At 43.2% G+C, this 23458-nt stretch overlaps 1 protein-coding gene and 1 long non-coding RNA gene across 4 annotated transcripts in view; one reads left to right on the top strand and one right to left on the bottom strand.

Annotated features, from left to right (window-relative positions):
• The window catches only part of toc (toucan), a 73948-nt gene that overhangs the window by 25676 nt on the left and 24814 nt on the right, over window positions 1–23458 (top strand). The window contains exons 1-2 of one of the 3 annotated variants that reach the window (XM_043213840.2): window positions 9933–10154; window positions 11926–12062. In XM_043213840.2, coding sequence (XP_043069775.1) covers window positions 10045–10154; window positions 11926–12062 — 247 coding nt within the window. In that variant the 5' untranslated portion in view covers window positions 9933–10044. Of the gene's footprint in view, window positions 1–9932; window positions 10155–11925; window positions 12063–21864; window positions 22018–23458 lie in introns of those variants that run through there. The other 2 variants (XM_043213838.2, XM_017248447.3) reach the window with 2 other exon arrangements.
• Window positions 9091–10078, bottom strand: LOC138925907 (uncharacterized). The gene is made up of 2 exons (XR_011442138.1): window positions 9971–10078; window positions 9091–9374 (listed from the first exon to the last, which is right to left on the bottom strand). It is a non-coding gene; the product is annotated as an uncharacterized lncRNA (long non-coding RNA).

Here is a 23458-nt window from a genome sequence, read left to right on the forward strand (position 1 = left end):
TCGTAAAACGATGGAGTTTCTGAATGTAATTTTTGAATAAATCACCTGTCATTGGACCTCTCAATAAAGTTTCTCGCTGTGCACTCATCAACATCCATCAGATACAGCTGTCTGCGTCGTAGAGCCGTGTTTACGGCTTTGACCTTTTGCAATGATATGGTAGTTTAACTCTAATGACGACTGTCTCCCTCTCGATAAAGTGGCCATAAATGTCATGGCGTTATTAATAAAAGTTGCCCATCACAATCACACTCAATTGATTCCCGCTGACGCCGACTGTGGCAAGTGGCATGGAAAGCGCTAATAAAGTTGTTCCATATGACTCCGCCATCGGCTGCGGCCTCTTGTCTGGCGAGAGGAGCGAAAGCCAGAGTCTAAGCCCGGTGGCAAATATTTTGACAAGTGTCGTGAGGGCTGTCAACACTCCCAACCATCGGAGTTGCCCATTAAACGCCCCCCAGAAAGTAATAATAAAAAAGCGACGTTTTAATTAAAAATGCAACCAGTTTCGTATTTTCCTTGGGCTATTTTCGACGAAATTTCGTATTATGTAATATTCTGCCGGCTCTGCCAGCTTGTTGCGGTGGCCAGCCCAGAAAATGGAAAAGTGTATACTTGCTTGGCGGAAAAAAGCGAGTCGACCCCTGCTCGTATGCGGCATCACCTCGCTGTGTTTACCTTTTTAATAAACAATTCATTTCGCTTACTCTTCGCCGGACCATTCATAAATTCCAAATGGGACTAAAAAATAAGTGTTTATAAATATTAAATTAGCTGCCAAGAGCAGGCAAATTAAGAAATGGGATGGACTTGCGAAAAGGCATGGAACTGTGTAGTTTCGATATCCAGTTTGATTTTTTAATTCACTTTTCCCAAACAAGTATTTTTATGGGTTCTGAGAACCATTTAATTGCAGCTAATTGCTACTATCGTAATCGAAGCGAAAAAGAATTTAAATTCTTTAAAAATTCAAGTGTATGTCGAATAGCGGAAATGGGCATCATAAGAATGATTACGTTGTTCAATCAAAGGAAGCTGGAATTTAATTTATTTTCTATTTCGCTTTGGATACGAAATTGCCATTTAAAATTCAAATTCCGCTCAGCATGGGACGAGAAGGCTTCATTAAAAATTGTGTTTTCGATAACATTCGACCGGAAAAGATAAACGGGTTTATGGAAATCATTTAAGAAGTAGTCTCGATCGGTGTTACCAACTGACTCGAGTTCCAGAACACCCCAATTGATGGTAGAAACCCGCGTTGGAAACCACATTTCCCAAGAGGTACACAAAACGTGTTAAATGTTAAATATTTGATTGACAACAGATGCAGTTGAAAGTGGATACAGACAGAGCTAATTTGAGGACCAATTGTTTCGCTGGTCCACAAATTAAATAAAACACAGAGTTCGGTTTGGAGCTGCCACAAAGAGTTGAAACTAGTTTGGCAAATTTACGTGTAAACTAATCCCTCTGCGAAATTGGCAAAGTGTGGTTGTTTGCTTTGCAATTTGTCCAAGAAAGTATCAACAAAAGAGTTTTTCGACAACTGGTTGCGCCCCCAGCCCTCACGGAAAGTTGAGGAAACCATTCAGAACAGACCAGACCTCGTAAATGCAAATCCGCCCGGTTATACAACCCGGTGACCCTGAACTTGCCCCAAAAGTTGGGTCCGGAGCTGGCCAATTAGGCGCCGTGTGAATATTTATTCGCTAATCAATGATCGTCTCTTATTTACGAGCGTGTTCGCTTCGCTTTTGTTTTTCTGGCCAACATCCATTTGCGTAAGCCGAGCCAGCATCCAGATTATGGGCTTGTGGGATATTTATGGTTTGATTAAGTATCCGACCCGTAAACCCGTGAACCCGACAGCCCGGCCTGTTCTCCTTTGACCTTTGCTGAGTGACACTTTTGCGTGTGAAATGTACAACTCTGAGGGGGAACAGGCTCCGAGCTCATAAATCATTATTATACTGACAAGTCTTATGTTTTTGTATCCCACTTTTTTCAATCAAGTAAGTTGAAAGTTGAAACAAATATTGGAAATGTTTTCTTCTAATAATGGGTATGGGTGCTTGAAAATATTATTTTAAAAGCTATACTGTAAGTGAAATATCAGTCGAATAAGCAATTCAATTCATTCATTTACCCAGCTGGCGAAAATGACCAAAAAATGAGCAACACAGCGAATTGGGGTGACCCGAATCGAGGCTGAAGTGTCTTGGGCTTAGAATTCTAATGAGTGGCAATAAATCCCCCGTCGCATTTACATCTCAGAGCTGTACGGGTTTTTTTTACAAAAGTGTGTGTCTATTTCTGTTTCGAAAAACAATCGAATTGTTTTTGAATGGAGGTCGCTTCGGGCCAGCTTTTATTAATTAATCGGGTCTGGTTCTGCCTTGGGCCAGCTAGCAGACCTGGTCAGCAAAGTGGGGTCAAATGGATGGGCTTACTGACTGATTCTGGCGGGAAGGGTTACAACCGACTGTGCAATCCAATAGAGCGCAACTGATTCAAATGTTCAATCAAAATTAATGAAATTGCTGAATGCAAATCGCGGCTATTGTTGCATTTCGACGTCAATTAAGCATTTCATTCAGTCGGGGCCCCTATTTCGCGAGTGTTCCATAGAGTTTCCCCTGGGCGACGCCTTTAGAATTTTTATTTAAGCTTTTTAAGTTTTTTCTGGCGAACATTTTGCGTTTTCCACGTCGGCCAACTGACGCATTTGCATCCACAATTTATGCCGTTTTTGGCTTATTTTTTTCGCCTCGCCAGAGTAATTACATGCCACTGGGGTATGGGAGCCTTACAAGTTTCGGTTTCTCAGTTAAGTGCACAAGAAACAAAAATTTGAAATTGTAATGAAGTTGGTTTCTGCGGTGGCAAAAGTTGTACGGGCCGCTAGGAAAATTGTTTATTAGCTATTCACTCTCCAGTGTTGCTAGGCAAGGTCGAAGTCGGCGTAAATTGAAGAGGTTTTCTGAAATACTACCAAACTGCCTTTTGTCGATAAGTGCGATTTGGCTCTAAGCTGGTGGAAGCTTTATCAGAGGTATCTTTTTGCTTTAAGGAATAAGAGCGATAAAGAAAAACCTTAAAAATGCTCAGCTTAAAAGTAAATCTATCTTAAGTATCATCATATCACCTAATGCGGTTTCCGGAAATTTATAAATGTCAAGCAAAAGCATTGTGGTAGAACTGATAGTGAGATACTCTGCTAGGTTTTGAGTAAAACTTAAAAATATTTGCATAAATATTATAGTCTCCAGTATTTGGTGGTATAGTTTTTCAGTAGTATTTTTGTATACAATGTGAGGTATTTCAATTTTTGTCAAAAGTGTGGGTTTCTCAGTTTTTCTCAGTATCTGCCGGGATCGGTCGACTATATCCTGTAACTTTCATTGAAGTTATTATTGAAGATTCCAATTTAAAGGCATACATTTTTTGAATTTTTTTTTCAGTTTTTCCATGGCTAGTCCCACCATATCCGATATTTGCCATATATACCTACCAATAGAAAACGCCATTAAACTGCAATATTACATAAGCCTCGACTTGTCACACATAAATCAAAATTCATTGGGCTGTCAGCTAGTTTCTAGATAAAATGTGGACCCTTTGCTTTGGAAAATTGAGTTAAAATACCCATCTGGTTGTGGTCTGTTCCACCTGTGGACAGAACCAAGTTTTGTGAGCTTGCTGTGGGACATTAATGTGTAATTAGCAACAAATGACCCCAATTCTGGGCCGGTCTCATCTTTGCAGGCCGGGAAGTACTCTCCCGACTGGAATATAAAAAGTCCCACGTGTCCAATGCCGTTTGATGGCGTTTTAAGTGCCAACAACTGAACAGCTGAGTAATGCCCTCTGCGGCGTTCGTGGCTCATCATGAACATCATCATTCGATACTATATAGTAGCACGGCGGAGGTTCCATTTAAAAAACAGCCGCCCTCGGAGCGCAGGGCGGCGATAGTGGAATACCTCCGAGTCCGGACCAGAAATTTATGTGAGCGTGGCCAACAAATTGCCTTCCGTATGGAAAGTTATTGCGTGTGCAGTCAAATAAAGCGATGAATTGACAGCCGATGTGGGGGAGAGCAAATGGGCGGGTAAGGGAGTGGGTCTAGCCCAGGAACTGATGACAAATAGTGATTCCGATGGCACCTGATCATCTGAGACGGCCCAACCGCCCAGCATGTGTGACCAATTGCACTGATCTTATTGATATCTTGTGGTTGCAACACTTCTTCTGGGCTCTGCCATGTTTTAAACTAAATCTCAAATCGCGGCCATGGGATTTCCTCACACGTTTCGTAATGCCAGCAGGAATTCTCCCCTTCCATCCACCTCGTGTGGCAATCGGCGAGCGATTTTAATTTGTCGCCGTCTCTCTGGGGCAAGACTTGTACAAGTTGCTGAAATTTCCCGCATTTCTTTCCCGTGCCCGATTTTCCCCAGTTTTCCCGATGATTTTTGATTAATGTTTCTCGCCGCCTCGGGGTTCGACTCTGCTCTTCGGCTTCTTTATAAATTGGATATTAACTAATGAGCTTAAGCGATTTGGTTGCATTTCTTTCAGCTTTTTGTTTGTTCCCCCGCTTCACTTTCTTTCGTTGTGAAATCATCAAACTTTGTGGAAATTTTCATCTCGCTGTGTGGGCTCTGTAGGAAGGGTGGTGCGGCGGAAAAGTCATTATCAAGATTATGACTTTCCAGAGTTGCATTAAGTGGCTAATAAATGGGTTATTGTGATACGGGCTTAAGAAGGATTTAGCGAAGGATTGTAATTAGATCGTTAGGGTACCCTACCCCAACTCAGTTTCGCTAGCCCAACTACCCCAACTCAGTTTCCACGATCGGGCTACAGTAGACTTCAAAGTGTCATTCGGCCAGCCACTTAGACGCCCATTAACTCATCGCCCGTGTCCTATTGAAACGAAACCAGAAGAGGGAATGGACTGTCCCACAAGTGATATTACAATACACAGACAAATAATTCGAGTCATGAATCACATGATTTATTTATAAACGACACCACCGGTCCATCCATCCGCGGCCCCAACTCACTCCACCGGACTCAACCCAGAGCAGCCCCAAACTCTATTTTTGCCCGATTCACTCGCTCGACGGACCCGGCAAGAAAAAAGAAACAAAAACCGCCATGGGAAAGAGCAGCAAACATCATCGGTAGCATCCATCCAAACTAATGCAACAAATAACAAAAACACAACTGGCGAAATTAGTTCAAATTCTATATTTAAAAGTAGGACTGCCGGCAAAATGTAGCTGCTGCTTCGGCTCCACCTCATCCGCTTTTCCAAACGAAGCGCAACGCCTTGGAAAACACTTGTTTCGGCTTTTCCGAGTCACTCCGAGGGGCAATGTCTACAAGGTGAACAGAATCTATGCGCCGAAAGTACTATATTGGATCTGACGGTTCAAGATTCGAAAAGACCATAGTTGTTACTACCTTAAGATTGTTAGTGTGGTAAGCTTGACAAAGTTAAGATATTAAGACAAATACTATTGTTCCAAAGCTACTATTTCTTTGGCTTGCATAGTAACTGACTTCCACCACCTCGTCGGCACTATTCTGTCCCACCGCCGGAGCTCCCATTCAAAGAGTTGCTGAAATGTTTACGCTCAGCTTCGTCCACTGTACATGCTCGGAAAATACTGGGGGCACTCGAGTGGATCGGCGCCGGTTTCTAAGGCCCAGAATCAATTAGGTTTTGCTTTGCAGCCAAGGCGGGCCACATCTTTCATGCTGGAAAGATTTGGGCAACTTTTTGTCGGAGCCCGTCATTAATACGTTTATGCATGTTTCTAATGGACACTTTTTGCTTTCCGGCCTCGGTTTCCAGTCCAGTGCGCTAATGTGCCAATTCCTCCGAAAAAGTATTGCTCCTCGGGGGATAGTCGGGCTTGGTCTGGAACTCTTGCTTTTGTTTGCACCCATTCGAAAAACGCTCTGTTTGGGAAAACAAACAACCAAATTTTACAGCAAATGGTCATTGGGGAGGCAAATATTTCACTGGCCCGCTATTTTTAAAATAATTCTCCAGTTGACCGCGATTCGTCGCATATTATACTTTATGTTTCCACCATGCTTTCGTTAAAAACATAAATTTTCGATTATTTGGGTTAAGTATGCACATTGAAGAAATCACTCTGGAGTCTAGACCTTGGGGAATTGCGCAATAGTTGCCCGAAATTAAGTCAATTTGTAAATATTGTGCACTGCTCCCTAGAAACTAACCCCGGGCAATGGTTCATTGGTCCGTATTCTGGTGGCAAGTAGCTGTAAGCAAAATTAGAGCAGAGTATCTAATGAAAAACGACACGAAGACCACGTCAGATCTCAGCCGATCTCCCAGGCCAAGCTGCAGGAAAAAACGAAACAAAGCATTTACATTTCTTATCGCCCAGTCACTTCAATTTGCACATTTCTGAGCTCCGTCGGCCCCTGTGATGTATCCATGTATCTGGTATCGCGATCGCCGAATCAGCGAACATGGCGTGCTGCCCTCCCATCCCACTGCCAGCTACTTGCAATGGTTTCCTAACCTCAATGCACCCGCCGTCGATCCACTGTAACGTATAGCCCACTTCCATATACGACAGAAAAGCGCTGCGGTTCAGGAAAGTGTGGCAAAGCCACAGAGCAGGTTGTCAGGCCGGCCTATATGTCTATTTATGAGTTGCAACCGAAGACTTGGGGCCCTGTCTGCCAGTAGGAACGATTTACCTTTTAACAAGAAAGGAAAGCTAACTTCGGGCGGAGCCGAAGTTTATATACCCTTGCAGTTAAAACCGGATATATATCGCAAACATCGGATATAGTTGGCCGATCCTTATGGCAATAGGAATATGTAATCCAATTTTTTACAATACAAAATCTAAAAAAAGTCCCAAACTTCTATCTTCAAAAATACGAAAGTTGATATTTCTACCAAGTACCATTTCCGATCGTTCAGTTATATGGCAGCTATAGGATATAGTCGGCCGATCCTAATGAAATTTGATAGGTTGGATCAACTGACCAAATATATAATCTGTACCAAGTTCCAGCTTTCTATCTTCAAAAACACGAGTTGGGTTAAAGTTGGGTCATTTCCGATCGTTCAGTTGTATGGCAGCTATAGGATATAGTCGGCCGATCCTTACGAAATTTAGCATGTCGTATTATTTTGCCAAAAATAGCTCTCACCTAAAATTTGAACTCTCTAACTTTAAAAACACCAAAGTTATACCATTTCCGATCAATCAGTTATATGGCAGCTATAGGATATAGTCGGCCGATCCGGGCCGTTCCGACTTATATACTGCGTGCAAAGGAAAGAAGGGTGTGTGCAAAGTTTCAAGACGATAGCTTTAAAACTGAGAGACTAGTTTGCGTAGAAACAGACAGACGGACAGACAGACGGACAGACGGACAGACGGACATGCTTATATCTACTCAGGAGGTGATCCTGATCAAGAATATATATACTTTATAGGGTCGGAGATGTCTCCTTCACTGCGTTGCACACTTTTGACCAAAATTATAATACCCTCTGCAAGGGTATAAAAAAGTCCCAAACTTCTATCTTCAAAAATACGAAAGTTGATATTTCTACCAAATACCATTTCCGATCGTTCAGTTGTATGGCAGCTATAGGATATAGTCGGCCGATCCTAATGACATTTGATAGGTTGGATCAACTGACTAAAAATAGAATATGTATTAAATTCCAGCTTTCTATCTTCAAAAACACGAAAGTTGGGTCATTTCCGATCGTTCAGTTACATGGCAGCTATAGGATATAGTCGGCCGATCCTTATGAAATTTGGCATGACGTAATGTTTTGCCAAAAATAGCTCTCATGTCAAATTTGAACTCTCTAACTCTAAAAACACCAAAGTTATACCATTTCCGATCAATCAGTTATATGGCAGCTATAGGATATAGTCGGCCGATCCGGACCGTTCCGACTTATATACTGCGTGCAAAGGAAAGAAGGGTGTGTGCAAAGTTTCAAGACGATAGCTTTAAAACTGAGAGACTAGTTCGCGTAGAAACAGACAGACAGACGGACAGACGGACAGACGGACATGCTCATATCAACTCAGGAGGTGATCCTGATCAAGAATATATATACTTTATAGGGTCGGAGATGTCTCCTTCACTGCGTTGCACACTTTTGACCAAAATTATAATACCCTCTGCAAGGGTATAAAAATGAACAGTGTTGGTTTCAGATATTAATTGAAGTCTTCAATAATTCGAAGCTCTCCAGCAACTTGAACTTGTTTAAACCCACTTATCCGCAGCTCGGCTCCAAAAGAGATGTGGAAGGGTGTCATTACTGTCGTCGAGAGGCAGAACTTCAGCGGAGTCTCGCTATTGTCTCTATTAGACGGCAATGACTTACTTGCTCCGTAAATCAGAAGCTGCTAATGTTCCCTGGAAGCTCGTGCTTTGAACAAAAGCAGCTTGTCTGGATTGGTCTTCTATTGATCGAAGCCCCATTGTGCTCCAGCACTCGACCGCAGTTGAAGTGGTTCTACTGGTTATGCTGTCACCAAAGAGATCATTTCATTCCTTAAATAAAGTTAAATCGAACGAGAGTACCATACACCTGGAGCTCCAAAAGCTTCGTCTTCGTTGCTCTACTCGGGGGGATAATAGAGGGTTTCCGCATAGCTTCGCACAAAGAGTCACCTAGTTTTTGCTTTTCTAGAACAATAGAATTGACTAATTTGAATTTTCGCAAGCCCCACGAAAAGTAGATGAAAACTGTATTATTCGCCAGAACTCGCATAATCAACCCATTGTGCTGGTAGCCTCCTCGCTTTGAAGGAAGTGAGCAATTTAATTAATCCGCAATCGCGGTACATTCTTTCGAGGTTAAGAGGGCACGCGAAGTGCAATCAGTGGCAGTAGGCCCGCGGGCCATTAAATCCAATTGGCTATGACCAAGTGAAAGTATGCAAAGAAATAGTATATGCTACTCCCAGATGGGTACACTTCAAAGCCACTCAGAAATTGCAATTCCACTTGCGTACGAGCTTCGGAATGGAAATGAAGACTTGGAGATACCCGTTGTGATTGAGAATTGTACTTTATTTCTATAGAAGAGTTATCATGGGTCTGAGGTTCCTGCTACCCCTTGCAGTCTTTGCAGTACTCGGTAGCATATTTCAATTAAATGGAAAATCAGCAGAGCTAGAATGATGGGGTAGAGCACACAATGTCTATCGATGTTTGGATTTCACTTCCCGCGACAAGTCATAATGCAGGCTCAGCTAGAATGAGTGTTTCGTCTGTATACATTCGCATATTTATTTGGCTCGCACACAGAGATCCGACAGCAAACAGAGCTCCAACTGAAATTAAGTTTAATGGAAGCTCATTAAGAGATGGAATTGTTTCTGCAGAGGGTGGCTTCCACAGTTGCATAATACATAATGGCAGGGGCGAGCTCGGCAAGGGATGGCGAATTATTTGAGAAGCTGCAACTCGGAGTTGGCCAAAGCGAGGAAGTCGCCTAATTGCTTCGCCAGTTTCCTCGGCCAAAGGGCAAAGATCAATTGGACAGTGCCCAAATGCCACAAACGATGGACATGCAGCAATTAAAACAACAGACAGTCACAGTCGACTGGAAGTAATTGTCAGGTTTCTAAACTCAGGGTGACAAGTTTCCCAAAGAAGACCGAAAGCAATAATGGCAACGTTTTCCTAAAAAACGGAATAAATTCCAATGAAAATGAAAGAAATGGCGATTTATTTCCTTGATGGGTTTCAGCAGGACTACTCCCACCGAGAATATTCGCCAATTGGGCAAGAAATACTCTTGAAATAGGACCCACTACCAATCGAAAGTTAGCACTGCTACTCAAGTCAGAAAAGAGAACTGAACACTTTGTATATTTGTGTACTGTGACTGCTTAAGCGATTAAAATATTGATAAAAGATACTACACCTGGAAAAACGCCTACACCACATACATACTAACGCGAAACACTTAATCGTAGAAGACTCTGTAGAAACGCGAAGATGTTAGCCCTCGTGACATTGATGGCCGGAGGCGGGTCCACGGTTCCCACGAAGATACGGCGACCCGTCCAGCCTGTTAACTATCGGGTGGTGACCAAGTCGGTGCAAGGGTAAGTGCATCGCCAGAACCCGAGTCCGAAGCGGTGACATCAGGCGCAGACCGAGGGTGGAGTGGGGGAGTTATCCTCCCGCTGACCACTAGACGACTTTCCACTTGCCTCGTGGGTTGGCCCATTTGTGTGGAGAGGAGTACCCGCTGGAGTCGAATATTTTCTGGCAGCTGCCTACTTTGCTTCCGAAACTGTTTGCTGATTTGTCATTGTGGCTATTGTTTTTTTTTCAAGTGCCGGCTTTGTCTGCCCCGATAGTAGCCGTTCTCGTGACAGCCTCGACATTTGCATTTCATTAATAATGCATTTAAATAGCGATTGCAACGCCTTCTCAGCTGCCCAGTCCCCAGTACATTGTCCTTTGTGGTCGGAGTCGGAATGAAGATGATATAATAAATATTTATAACATCGCCGCGGCAGCAAGGCACAGACACCGCTTCGGGTGCTATTTAAACTCTACAGTTGGAGTTTAAAGCGAGTATGATCCGACTGGCCTTTATAGCCGACTCTTTCCTTTCAATCGATTCTCCCGCTCGATTTCCGCCGTGTTTGACGCCTCAGTGAGCTTGGCAGCGTGTCGATGGGCTCGTTTCGCGATTTGCATAATTAAATATATTTGCCGGTCAGTCGCAGGCCTCTCCCCCGCCGGACTGTTGCCTCCGAAACTAGGCTTGAATAATGGCCCAAAACTCTGCATTTATTACCGGCTCTTGTTACCTGCATTGATGAACGAGTTGTTTCGCGGAAATGTTCGTTTTCTTGCGAAACTCGACGGTTTTTCCAACGATGAACACGCGGCGCCTTAAAAGGCCAACTCGTGTGACACAGAAAGCCTTGGCAGTGAAAATAATGTGTTGCCAACGGTAGCCGGGCTGGCCCGCAAACATCGATGCGACAAAGGCTCATAGCTTTAGGGAAATGAGGAAGTTTCACAAATTGAACTTAGAGGCAGGGAACAGTGGCTTAGACTGCCACCTCCATTGGCAGACCGGCTTGTTACCAGGTCTGGCCTGACATATTTCGCAATCCATAAAGACTCAACGACAATCGCTCGGCGTGTGCACGCATTAACAACTGTTTATAATTGCATTTAATTGCAACACCGAGTGGAATCAGCGCTTTTCCAACTGCGACGCGGTCTGTCGACAGAAGACAAGTAAACAAAAATGAAAAATGTCTTTGCCCAACCACCGCGAACCGCTTTTTGCTGCCCCTGCCGGCTGGGCGAGAAACTAGAGTTATTTTGCTGGCAACGGAAGCCCAGTTGGCAATGCTAATTCCTTTGTCCATTTCGCCTTTTCGTGGCTTCCTGCTGGAAATTTTTCATTTTTGAAAAGTTTTCAATTAGTGCCCTGCCGGCGGAAGTCGCGGGCTGAGGGGCAGCTGGAGAAAAAGAGGAGGAGAGGCGGTTTCGCCCACTTACAGGAAGGGAGGAGGTTTATAAATTTAACCAATTGATTTTCCAATTTTCTCTTGGAAACATCTTTGTTTGGATTTCTTTTCTGAAATTGCTCAGCGACGCTTGAAGAATGTTTGCAATAATTTCACAGCTTTGTGGATTTTCAAGTGCCGTCGAGAGCCGAAGTTTTCGGATTGTTGGTCGAGCAGCAGGAAATCACACTTTATGGCCATAATTTCACTGAATTAATTTAATGCTACGACGCAAGTCGAGACTGATTGGGGAATGCCTGGTTAAATAACTACCTTTAAGACCGACTAAAATCGATAATTAAGCCAGGCAACTGATTTCTATTTCGTTTTTTACCCACAGTGGCCGTTCGTACAGCAAGGACAGCCACAAGAGCTCGCACAGTGACCTGAGTTTGATGAGCAACGGAAACGGCAGCGTGCCTGCCACCAATGCCTCTGGAAGCGGATCCCCAAAACTATTGGCTAAAATTCCATTGCGTAAGTACACAAATTTTGAATAGCTTGTAGGGAAAATAATAGTCTCTTATGAGAAAAGAAATGGTGATGCCATTTATAAGTTTACATGGAAACTAGTGGATATCCAATTTGGGGTAAATTTATTTAAATTTATCCAAATTATAAAAATTTATAAATTTTTATATGTCAGGTGTTCTTTTTTATCTATGAGTACAAGGCCATGAAGTTCGATACAGCCAGAATATAATTATTTTGTAAGAAAAATGGCATAACTAATGGGAGAAACAAAAATTAAATTAACATGTTTCTGAAAAATTGTTCTCAAGGGGAACTTATTCGTTACTATTTATTGTTTGGATCACAATATAAGGAATTTAAAAAAATGTTATGGTCGGTGGTTATGCATGGTTTATTACGAATATGGGCAATTCCATAGACACGCACGCGACAATCGTACGCGTTTAAAGTGCAATAAAAAAAAAGTATTGGTTTTTTTCACCCAATGTTTTCAGTGTTTAAGAGCCTTAATACTGAACTATTTTTGGTAAAAAATTTGAGGGCTGGCGATGAAAGGTTTCTAAGATATGAGCAAACTTTGTGTGGAACGCACGCGACAAAAAACGGAAGTGGCTTTTTTTTAAGTCCACTCAAGCTTAGAATTCAGCGAATTGGCTTGATATTTTTTAATGCGGTCTTTTAAAAAATTAAGGGGACATATGTACCTTTCTTTCGATATATGACTCATTAAAAAATATTAGGTAGTTTATTTTTAAAATATTAAAGTTTGGAACGTTACACGACAGAACGCACGCGACAAAAATTTCCCTAGTACCATATCACATAAAAAACAAGTCCTATGAAAAGAAATCAGTTTTATTAAATGTAAAAAGAAAAGAATTAAGTAATTTCAATAGTTTTTGATTAAATTTTTTAGTTTTTGACCAAAAAAAATTAATATCAGGCGACTTTAAAAAGCACGCTTTTTAGCAGAAAATGCAGTCTGTGCTGCTTTTGTTAATAAATTTCGATCACATGATAAGTGATGCAATTTATGAAGTCCATAAATACTCGGGACTTTCCTCCATTTTTTATTTAAGATTGGTGTATACTCGTCAACATCCTTTGTAGAAATATATAGTAGTTCAACACTATTTATATGCTGTTTTGCGCATTCATAAAATGCATAAGCGTCTTTTAGTACTAAATGTTTGGCTTTTACAACTTGCCAAACTTTCCTTTTTAAAACAGCACCTACCTAAAACAGCACCTGGAGTCATCTATAAATTTTATGAATAATTTTATATACACAGCTCATCAATGTAGAAAAAAATTATAATTTTTTACTTACATTGGGAACGCACGCGACACACTTAATGTATTAAAAACTTTAACAAGTTCTTACCGTAAAAATATGGAAAAATATTTTTTAGTTTTTAGGCTATGAACTCTGTTTAGAAATCAATTTTCAACCACTTTTAATGATCGACACCGATGTAATGATAACAAATGCTCCAAATACGGAACGCACGCGACATTGAAATTAGCGAAATATAAATTAAGACGTAAGCTAAGATTATGCATTCCTTATCTTCCCGTGTATTTTTTTTTCTTCTCTATTTCTCTGAGATAGATAAAAACGCATTGGTATAAGCATAGTTGATCTCTATTTAGAATAATGAATTAAAAAGGAAAGCCATCAAAAATGTAGCGAAATGAAAAAATGTACATGTTGAACTTTAGGCCCACGTATTTTGCCATTAGAATATATTGGAGTCTGAAACTGTTTAATATATAAAAATTTAACTATTTCTTAGTTTAAAGAAGTTTATACAATATGGATTTATTATCATTTAATTTTTCGGTCACGGTTGACCTTTCTATGGAATTGCCCATATATCATGGCTTGAACTTTTAAAAAGTATTATTTTTTTCGACTTGTTTAGATTATAAGCAATAAATTTGTAAATACTATCAGCACTTTTACTTACCAGATTTAGCTGATTTGTGTATAACAAATTAGTAAAGTTTACTATTTCCTTATTATTACAAGGTGGCGCAAAAAAAACGTTTTTTGACTGTTTAAAAAAATTTTTTTTAATTTATTATTTTTGAGGACGAGAATATCCTGTCATGTAAATGGCCGCCGCACAGTTGATAGTACATATTTGGGCCCTTTTTTTTGACATTTTCCATTAATTTGGCCAGAACCTCCAGACTTAGGTCCTGACATACTTGACGGATATTGTCTTTAAAAGATGCAAGAGTCTGAGGCTTGTTGACATAAGCCCGCGACTTCAAAAAGCCCCACAAAAAGAAGTGTGGAGCTGTCGAAATAGGCGATCTTGCTGGCCAGTGTAGCTCGTTAAAACGGGATTTTAGGCACTCGGGAAATGCATCCTTCAGCATATCGCTTGTGGCAATTGCATTGTGAGCCGGTGCACCATTTTTATTATTATTTAAGTGTATTTCGCATGTGTTTAGCACCCAAATGTCACAACAGAACTGACTTAGAGGCCAATCGCGAATTTAATAGCATGTTCTGATATGAGGATCACTTTTGCGCAACCTTGTTTAAAAATCCTTTGTATATTTTTCACCTTTGTAAAGTTTTAATTATATACTTTTTATAAAGCTTGATTATCTGGATCGCATAATTTATTTATGTCATCAGCCTGAAAAGGTACCTCCCATATGAAGACCCACAATTTGAAAGAGCCCAAAAGTATGCATCGAAATGATGACCACAGATCGCAAGCAGTACGCAAAGCAGTGCATGTTGCTGGAGCATATAGGCCAGCAACCTAAGAGCAACATAAGCGAAGCTCCCTCTGCCACGAGACTGAGCTTGGTAGCTCAGGTATCTCAGGCCAAACTTGAAACCCGCCAAGTAGAACGGCCAGAGGTTTAAGCCGCGAACCGGCTTTTCAGCGGCTACAGCCAACCAGCTGCTTGCTGAGCCCCTGCTCTTCGAAGAGAGAAACTGCAGTGGTGTGAGTGCGCGAGGTTGTAGATACATGTATCTTGTATCTTGTGCTCGCCTGCATTTAGCTTTTCAGTTTGTGGCGGGTTTTCAAAGACATTCGTTCGCTTGCTCTTCGTTCTCGCCCGGGCCGTATCAGTTGTCGTGTTTCGGCCTTCTGCGTGTTGTTCGTGATCTTGATTAGATCGACGGGGAAAATAATTACCGAAATTGGTCATGAAAACGGTTCGGAGAGTGCTACCTGTGCGGTGATACCTGTTAGTGATTAAAAACAAATCTAAACATCCATATACACGGCTTAACGGCCCGTCCGAAGCTGCTTGAAGTTGTCCAGCGTACCCTTGGCTGACTCCCCCCAGGCTCGAGACCCGATTCGCAACCCCTTTCGAGCACTTCTCAATAGAAGCATCTAAAAAACAGGTTTTCTTCAGAATGCCGGTTCGCCGGGGCTCTCATTTGTTTTCAAAAAGTGTCTAAAATGATTCCAACCGAAACAATAGCGTCGCCCGAAACCCAAAACCCAACCGACCACCTTTGACTGGAGGCTTTCTGGTCTCATGCTCTGGGTCCTGACGTCATTGCTGGGTATCTGGAATTGGAATTTGTTTCGCGCTCCCCCGCTTGAGCTTGACACTCAACACCAAAAGACTGTCTGGGCAGAATCGCATTCAATGAGGAGCCCAATCAATCAACCTGTGGGTGCCACAGTCGCTAAGAATGCTCCTCGGGCCGGCTGGCCATAAATTACTTTGGCCGTAATCAGTTCTGCTACAGTTTGTGCCTCGGACTTCTCACGAACTTTGGCGAAGTCGCAAAATCGCTGATGGTTCTCCGTTGCTGGTTTCTCTGCTGGTTACCGTTAGCTTTTGTCTGTGGGAACCCGCCGGGTGAGAACGGGCGGCGGGTGGGCTGCACCCAAGGGTCGTTTACCTAGGCTAGTTGAGACGTGCCGCTCGTTGAAAGTTTGGGATTAAAACTCCATCGTCATTCAGGGGTGCCAGTCGAGCTTACCAGCCTCACCTGGTCCGCCTCTGTCCGGCTTACCGAGTAGGGGATACAATGGAGCCCAGCCGTAAGCCTCTTTTGAGGATTATTTAAATGAGGTCACCCCCAATGACATCAGTAGGACTGGAGACCAAATGTGCCATTTCGTGGAAATATCATTCAAGAATTCAAGATGCCTACATATACCTAAGTAGCTACCAGTTTCTAGTATCTGGAACCCTTCTAATACCATTTATCCGCTTAAGATGGTTCTGTGGGCGTGAAATGCCCAACACCTTATTTCCGTAACATCCGGAGAGTGGCAGAGTAACTTGCCCGGTCTTAAGCTTTGCTGCATGGTAGGGCCTTCTGGGCGACACCTGTTTCCGGCGTCTACTGGTTTTGATCAGGTATCTTTAACTGTTGGGTTTCTTTGCTCTGCGGCTGTAATTTCCTTCAAACGGCAGTCAGTTCTCTGGCCGGCTGTTAGAAGACCAGCCAGCTTTATGGCTCGGAGGCTGCTACGTGTGTCTGTGAGCGTTTCTCCGGCTCTTGCGCTGTGGACGGCTTGCTTGATTTTCACTTGACGTGCTGGCATGCCTTTGTGCTTTTTTACATTATTATTATCATATTTGCATTTTTCTGGATCTGCCTATGCCCGCATCCCCCCCGCTCCACAAACTATACAAAAAGCTCCAATGGAGACCTTGCTTTCGTTCGGCTCTCCCTTTCACTGCCGCCCTCCGGCTCCGGCCCCCTCCAGCTTGGCAACGGCGCTTGATAATTATGTGGGAAATTGCAAAATTAATGCTGGACAGAAACATTTATTTTTCGCCGCTGTGCCATTTCGCTGTTTCTCCGCTGCCTCCTGCCTTTTCCACCTGCCGTGGAATCGTTCGACCAACTATGCGAGAAAGTGTTGTGGGCGTTGTGTTGCACAAAGTACGCTGCAAACATCAGCAACAAGAAACCGTAACAGAGCCAACAAAACGAACTGCATCGAGTGATATTGCGGCAACTTTTCAATTTTCTGCATTGCTCCAAGGTTGCGCAAAGAGGGATTCCAGCCAAGGAATTTTTCAATGCAAAGTTGGGAAAAGCCTCAACCCAGGGCCGGGTTTTCCTCGCACTCGCACTCGGCTTTGGTTAATAGCAATTTCTCAGGGATAACTATCCGACAAAGATCTCTCGAGTCCCGAACCCTTCGGCCGCCACTTGGGAACGGCTATCGATTACCATAATAACTGAAACCGCCCAAAAATCTATGGAAGTTCACCAAATCGGTAACAAAAGTATCTCTAGATCGCTGTCAACTTTCACTGGATAGTCGCAAGGTGTATTGTTGCCCGGGACTGGCTCGATGGTTCCGATTTTCTGCTTTTGCATAATGTGGCATAGCTCTCTGGTTGAATAAGAAACGAAGGCGAAACACTTTTCATTTTGCCACAACGAAGCGCCTTTGTGGCCTGCCAATCACTGCCGCCATAAACGGACGCCAAACGGCTAAAACGCTTTTCGGCCAAGTCAGCTGTTTGTGCCGGCTGGTCACTGAACCAGTTACATTTCCAGCCGGGCTAAATTGGACACGACATGTTGATAATTTTAACGACGAACGCATTTGTTGGCGTTGTTGCAATGCTTGTTAGTTTTTGAAGCTTAAAACATTTTAATAGAGGCTGGAACTTGGAAACCGAAAGAGATTATCCACACATGCTACCCATTTCTTATAAGCATTCTAACCTCTTTCCAGAGACCACTCCACCTGCTGCCCTGATTGATAGCCGTGGCAGGTGTTCCCTGTTCTTCTTGCCGAGTTGTTAACGAGCTGAAGGGGGATATAAAAAAGTTATGGGGCCACCGGGACCCGATGAGTGAGTCCATTGCACCTCGCTCTGATCAAACACCGTCTTCTCACTCGTATTCGTGGCTAATTTGCATATCAAATCAGGCAATACAAGGCGGTCTTAAGAACCGAGTGAGTCAGCTGATGGACCTCAGTCCCAGAGCAGTAAAGTGCATTCGCAGCTCTCGGCTTGGAGCTCTAGGCTTAATAAATAATCGTGTCGTTAGAGGGCCTCCTTCCTGTGGGCTGACCGAGGAAAATGAAGACAAGTGCCGTCTCCGAAATTGTCGTTCAAATACTTGTTTAATGACCCAACTGCGCTGGGTGCCAAAAGCTGTATTTTGGAGGTCGCACGTGCGGTCGCTTAGGCAAATGCCAGACAACCGGAAGCACTTCGTGGGCCAGAGTGTTTCGTCACTCGTTGGAGGTCCAATATCCATTGTTTCTCTAATGGCCGCCTAATGGATTGCTTGTGAGGTGGCAGGCAGACCCGTTGACCGCTTGTCCCACTTTCCCAGTGTTGTGGAGCTTTAATGCTCCAATCTACCTTATCTTATCGGAATTGGTAGGTTTTACTATTCATTTTCATTCTAAGTCGCAGAGGTCATTGCTCCAATCACATCCAAGTGGGAACAAGTCGACTTCGATGCCCATAATGGGACTCTGAATAGCCGAGACAAGTGCATAAATTGGCGAAAATAAGAGCTGAAGCAAGTCGACAGCTTAATTAGACAACAAATGGGACTGCTGTCGTCACAAAAGAAGTAGACGTAACCTACTGCGAAATTGTTTACTCATTAGATGCCCACATAGCCCAATGCAAGACGTGCCACCGTCCATGCCGAAGGAAAATATTTTTAAAACAAATTGCCGCCACTTGCTCGCCGGCAGTGGAACCACAAAGTGTGCCACCAGAAAGCGAAATAAAAGATGCAAATAGTGCCCCAAAAGCGACCCGGGGCAAGCGGCAGCGCTTTAAAAATAAAATTGCATTATGAGCGCATCTGCATCTGCCATTTCCTATTTTCGCAATTCAGTATCTGCCACAGAAAAGTATCTGCGAGATGGCTGGATTGCCTGAGTACTGGGTGTTCATTAGAATGCAAATGGAAGTCGGGTTCCCCCAACTGTGTATATATCTATATAGTTTAACTTGATAATTTTACAGTAAATTTGTCTTAATTCCGTGCGTCGGTTCTTTCAACTTTCTAAAGTCTCTCGGTCCCCTTCCATCGGCCCGCTCTATGAATCATATTCCTGGTGATCTTTCCACTTGCTTCTCTCCACTGGTGTTGCTAGCATGGTATGAGACCCAGAGGCACCGACCTTTGTCCAGCTCACTGGAGCGAATTCATGACGTCACTTGGGCAGGAATATTTGGTATTCGGGTCTACGGGTCTAATTGCAACAGTGGCGTGTAGCTCTTACAGTTTCCGCAGTTGGGCTGCTAGTGGGGGTCACTTGCAGGCCGGGTCCTGCTCCCCATTTGCATGCGGCTGCCACAATCTTTGCTCATTTAGGCACAGCACCGGGCACATTAATAAAAAGCGCGGCGAGTTTCCTTTTGCACTGGTAATTGTTAATTTTTATTGCCGGGCCGGGCTGGCCGGGGAGCTCCCCTGCAAACAGTAAACAGATAAATGGCTCGCTCTGGGGACAGTGAACCCGCACAATTGGTATATTGGCGATAGTCGCCGGCCAGTTTATGAGCTCCCATAAAAACCGCATAAAAACAGGCGGCAGCCCGGCACAGATCGAACTATTCGGGACGAGATGCGGTGATATTGGGAGCAGCCTTCTTTTATGACCCGGTGCAGTCGGGGGGTTCCATACCACCTATGGGAGGAGCTTAATAATTGATTCCCAGGAAAGAAAAAAGTTTAAAGACTTCCGCTTAATTAATAACTTTTGGGAGCCAACTTCCCTTGGAGTTTCCCTCTGATGAATTATGCAAATTTATGCTCACCTCGGCCTTTTCGCCGGCGTGGCTGCTGCAGGATCCTTTGTCCTTTGGGCACTGTCTGGCAATTAATTGCTTTTGAGCCTGCCACCTGAGAAGGCCTTGCCAATGAAAGAGGCACAGCAGCCCACACGGAGGCGGTGGCGGGCAACTTTTAATGGAAAGTCAAACTCAATTTCTGCATATTGAATTAAAGCAGGCCCGCGGCAGTTGGCGCTACTTTGGTACACCAGCTGCCGCTTTCAGACAGAAATCAGGCATTTCTTTATATCCGCACAAACCTCCAAAAGTGGATGTACGAATGCCCTTGAGGACTATCCCACCACTTCCGCTTCACATTTTTGTGGCGGAAGCTTCCGGCATCCGAAGTCTTGTGAGTTATGCTCTCCAAACCGTTTTCCAATGGCCCAAAAATAGAACCGGCCATAAAGTCGCACGGGCCTAAAATAAATTTCAAAGTGGAGTCATTATTTGACACCTTTTCGGGCTAATAATAGTGCGCCTGGCCGGATTGACATTTGCAGGCCCGACTGGGATCTGGTCCAACAGGCCGACACGATTTGGCTAAAGGGGGCGCCGGTTCTATTCATAGCATTGGGGTTTGGCTTCTTCTGCCAAACGGCGGAGCACTTCCGATCATCTCACACGAGACACTTTGGACTTTTGACTAAAATATCAGATAACGATCGGAGATCTAAGCTTTATGAGGCGCTTGATTTAGTTTTTAGGAGGGCCTTTTGGAGAACCTGTTTTTGAAAGAGCCTGGGCCTTTTGATTTCCCAAAAATGTACGACAAGGTACCCTATTTTATTCAGAAACCACTAAGAGGGCGAGCGTCAGTTCGAGTCGGTTGTTTTTTGTGTCGGTGTCCCACATTCGAATGCCCTGCCACAAATCATAGCTTGCGATTTGTCAGCTCATTTCGGTTTGGGTTACATTTTGGCTCGCCTTTGTCAAGTTGTGATGACATTCAAACCTGTCAGCAGTGGGGAAATGTGGCTGGGACCTGGGGGATCTTGGAGAGGACCAGCCCCCTAGCCTGGTGGCGTTCCCCCAACTCGCCCGATGATTTATTTGGATTGTGTTGCAATAGTTTCTTGGCCGTCCATGCACCTGCCTCGTTCTGGTTTGTTTGTTCTTGGTTCCGCAGCATCAAAATTGAGGTCGCGTTGTCGCGCAGAACATCTTTCTGTCTCAGACCATTTGTCATTTTCATTGCGAAATTCAGACTGCAGTTAGTCCGACGAACTGCAGCATTTTCTTAGTTGATCTCCATGGGCTATACCCTGCACATATGTATATCTCCCACTGAGTATTGCAGGCCCTTACATAAAATTTCATTTTGGAAAAATTGCAGTCTGTTATCGCATTTCTGATGCCATCTCCTGGTTGCTGGCCTCCTATGCGTAATTAAATAAACTGTTTTTGTCTCTGGGCTATATATTATTTCGCTATTTTGGATTTGTGTGTCTAGGTTGCTGGCACACTCAAAGTATGTTATTTTAAACGTCTCATGAATTTGAATGCGATGCTCGGGATTCTCAGGGATTAGTATGTGAAAAATGCCATAAAATTGGAGCATCTCGGGAACGGCGCCATTAAAAATAATTTAATTAAAGTGGGCCGGCCTGCAGTGGAAAATAGTGGCCAAAAGGGTGGGAGTCAGCTCAGCGAGGCGGATAATTGAATCGGTTAATGGGGTAATTAAACCTAGCCGCCATAAATCTGTTCAATGCCATCCACAGAAGACACAACTGAACAAAAACTGAGGCTGCATTCAGTTCGAAATGTCAACCTTGCGTTAATCATGAAGCAAAAGTGGTCTTGCACAAGCAGCGAGTGCAAGGAGTTGGCAAAGCAAATGCATTCAAGCGGCAGTTGTCAGCGACAGCATCTAATTAAATTCGCCGACGTCTGGAGACCGTGCGCGGGTGTATTAATCGAGGGTCTGTGAAAGTGAAACTGGAAATCGTGGCATCGATCCGGCCAAAAAAAAAGTCAAAGGAAAAAAAAAAAAGGAAAAGTCTCACATAAACATTGGCCTGGAAAGATTGAACACATATACGAGCATAAAAAGGCAATATGGGTGCCCACAGCTCCAAGGAGAAACTGTCGCGATCCTACTCCGAGCGCTACATCCACTCGCAGATGATCGAGCGGGAACGCTTCGGCAGTTTCGGCAAGCGGGCCTCCAAAGGCCTCACGAAAGGTGAGTCCGGGTCTTGGGGAAGGGCAGGTAAATGCTACGCTTCATGTGGCAAAAGCCCCTAAGTATTGACAAAAAAAAAATAAAGCCGCAGTATTTCTGGAGCAACAACAGAAAGAAACAGTGATTTTAGGAATATAAATTCTTTATAACGTCGAATATAGTAAAAAACCGTGTTCGAAATATTTGTAAAATATTTCAAAATCTTCATGTTAAAAAAAAAGAACTTACAACTTACACTTAAAAAAAATTGGTAATTTTTGACACATATAAATATTGTCTTATTAATCCTGAATAAAACGAGACCACTTTCAGAAATATATTTTAGTTGATATAAAATCATATTTAAAGTCAAGCATTTGCGTTAAACGGACGCCTATATTTTGAAACATAATTTAATTTTGGCAAATGAAAATACGCTTTATCCAGAAGAAATCAGCATCCATATGTCCTTGTCCTCCTTGGCCCCCTTTGCTGGGTTCGTTTTTCCAGTAGCTGAAGAGACAAATACGCCTTTCTTTTGGCTATTACCATATTGTAGCCAATTCAGTAAAATTTATTATACCCTTGCTTTCAATAGTTTCGGTGTTTGCAGTAAGTTCCTCCTCGCTTTTGAGTCTGCCAAGAAATCCCCTTCTGAAACGCGAAAGTGATTTTGAGTGAAATTGTCGCGAATAGTAGAAGCTAGAATATAATGTTTAGCATCTTGCCTATTTCAACGATAGATGACCACTAAGCTGAGCTGTGGAGTTTATCTCAGAAGGTTAATATTCCAATAACCATAATACTCTGGCCCCTTATCAAGAGCTAAAGACTTCAAAGTCTCAAGTCTTTTAGCCTAAAGTCTTAGCCTTTATTTGTTTATATTAAATATTCCAAGATTATATTGGAATATATTTAATTTTTCTATGTTCTGCATATATTTAGTACCATTTCATTCCATTTATAGTCCACACTAATCTGTGGCCATTGCGAGCTATAATCCCAGTTAGTCCTCGTAGGATTACGTGACTCGGTGCAACGCTCACCACTTGGCAATTGCAGTGGCGGAGATAAAAGTTTTTATTTGTCCTAAGCCCCGCGTGCAACTTTTATTTCCATGTCCATGTCCAGTACAATTAGCCGACAGCTAAAAATAAAATTTATTACTTTGTCCGAGGAGCAGCAGCTGCTGATGTAGCTCATGGCTTGGGTTTTGCTTCTGTGGTTGAGTCGGAAATGAATTTTTGCCGCTTGCTGCTGTACGGGCTTTGTTGATTACCTGGCTGCCCCTAAAGCGGCCCCAATTTTAGACTAACAAGTGCCGGGTCGGGCCACTGGACCTGGAGATGGGGCCCGGCCCATCCAATCGATGAAGACGGACAAAGGGTCGTTAAGGAAGCAAAGCCAACTTGAATCGGAGCTGATTGGTGCTGGACCGAGCATGAAATATGATTGATTGCTG

The sequence above is a fragment of the Drosophila bipectinata genome, chromosome 2L (genome assembly GCF_030179905.1).
Source record: "Drosophila bipectinata strain 14024-0381.07 chromosome 2L, DbipHiC1v2, whole genome shotgun sequence".
Classification (NCBI taxonomy): domain Eukaryota; kingdom Metazoa; phylum Arthropoda; class Insecta; order Diptera; family Drosophilidae; genus Drosophila; species Drosophila bipectinata.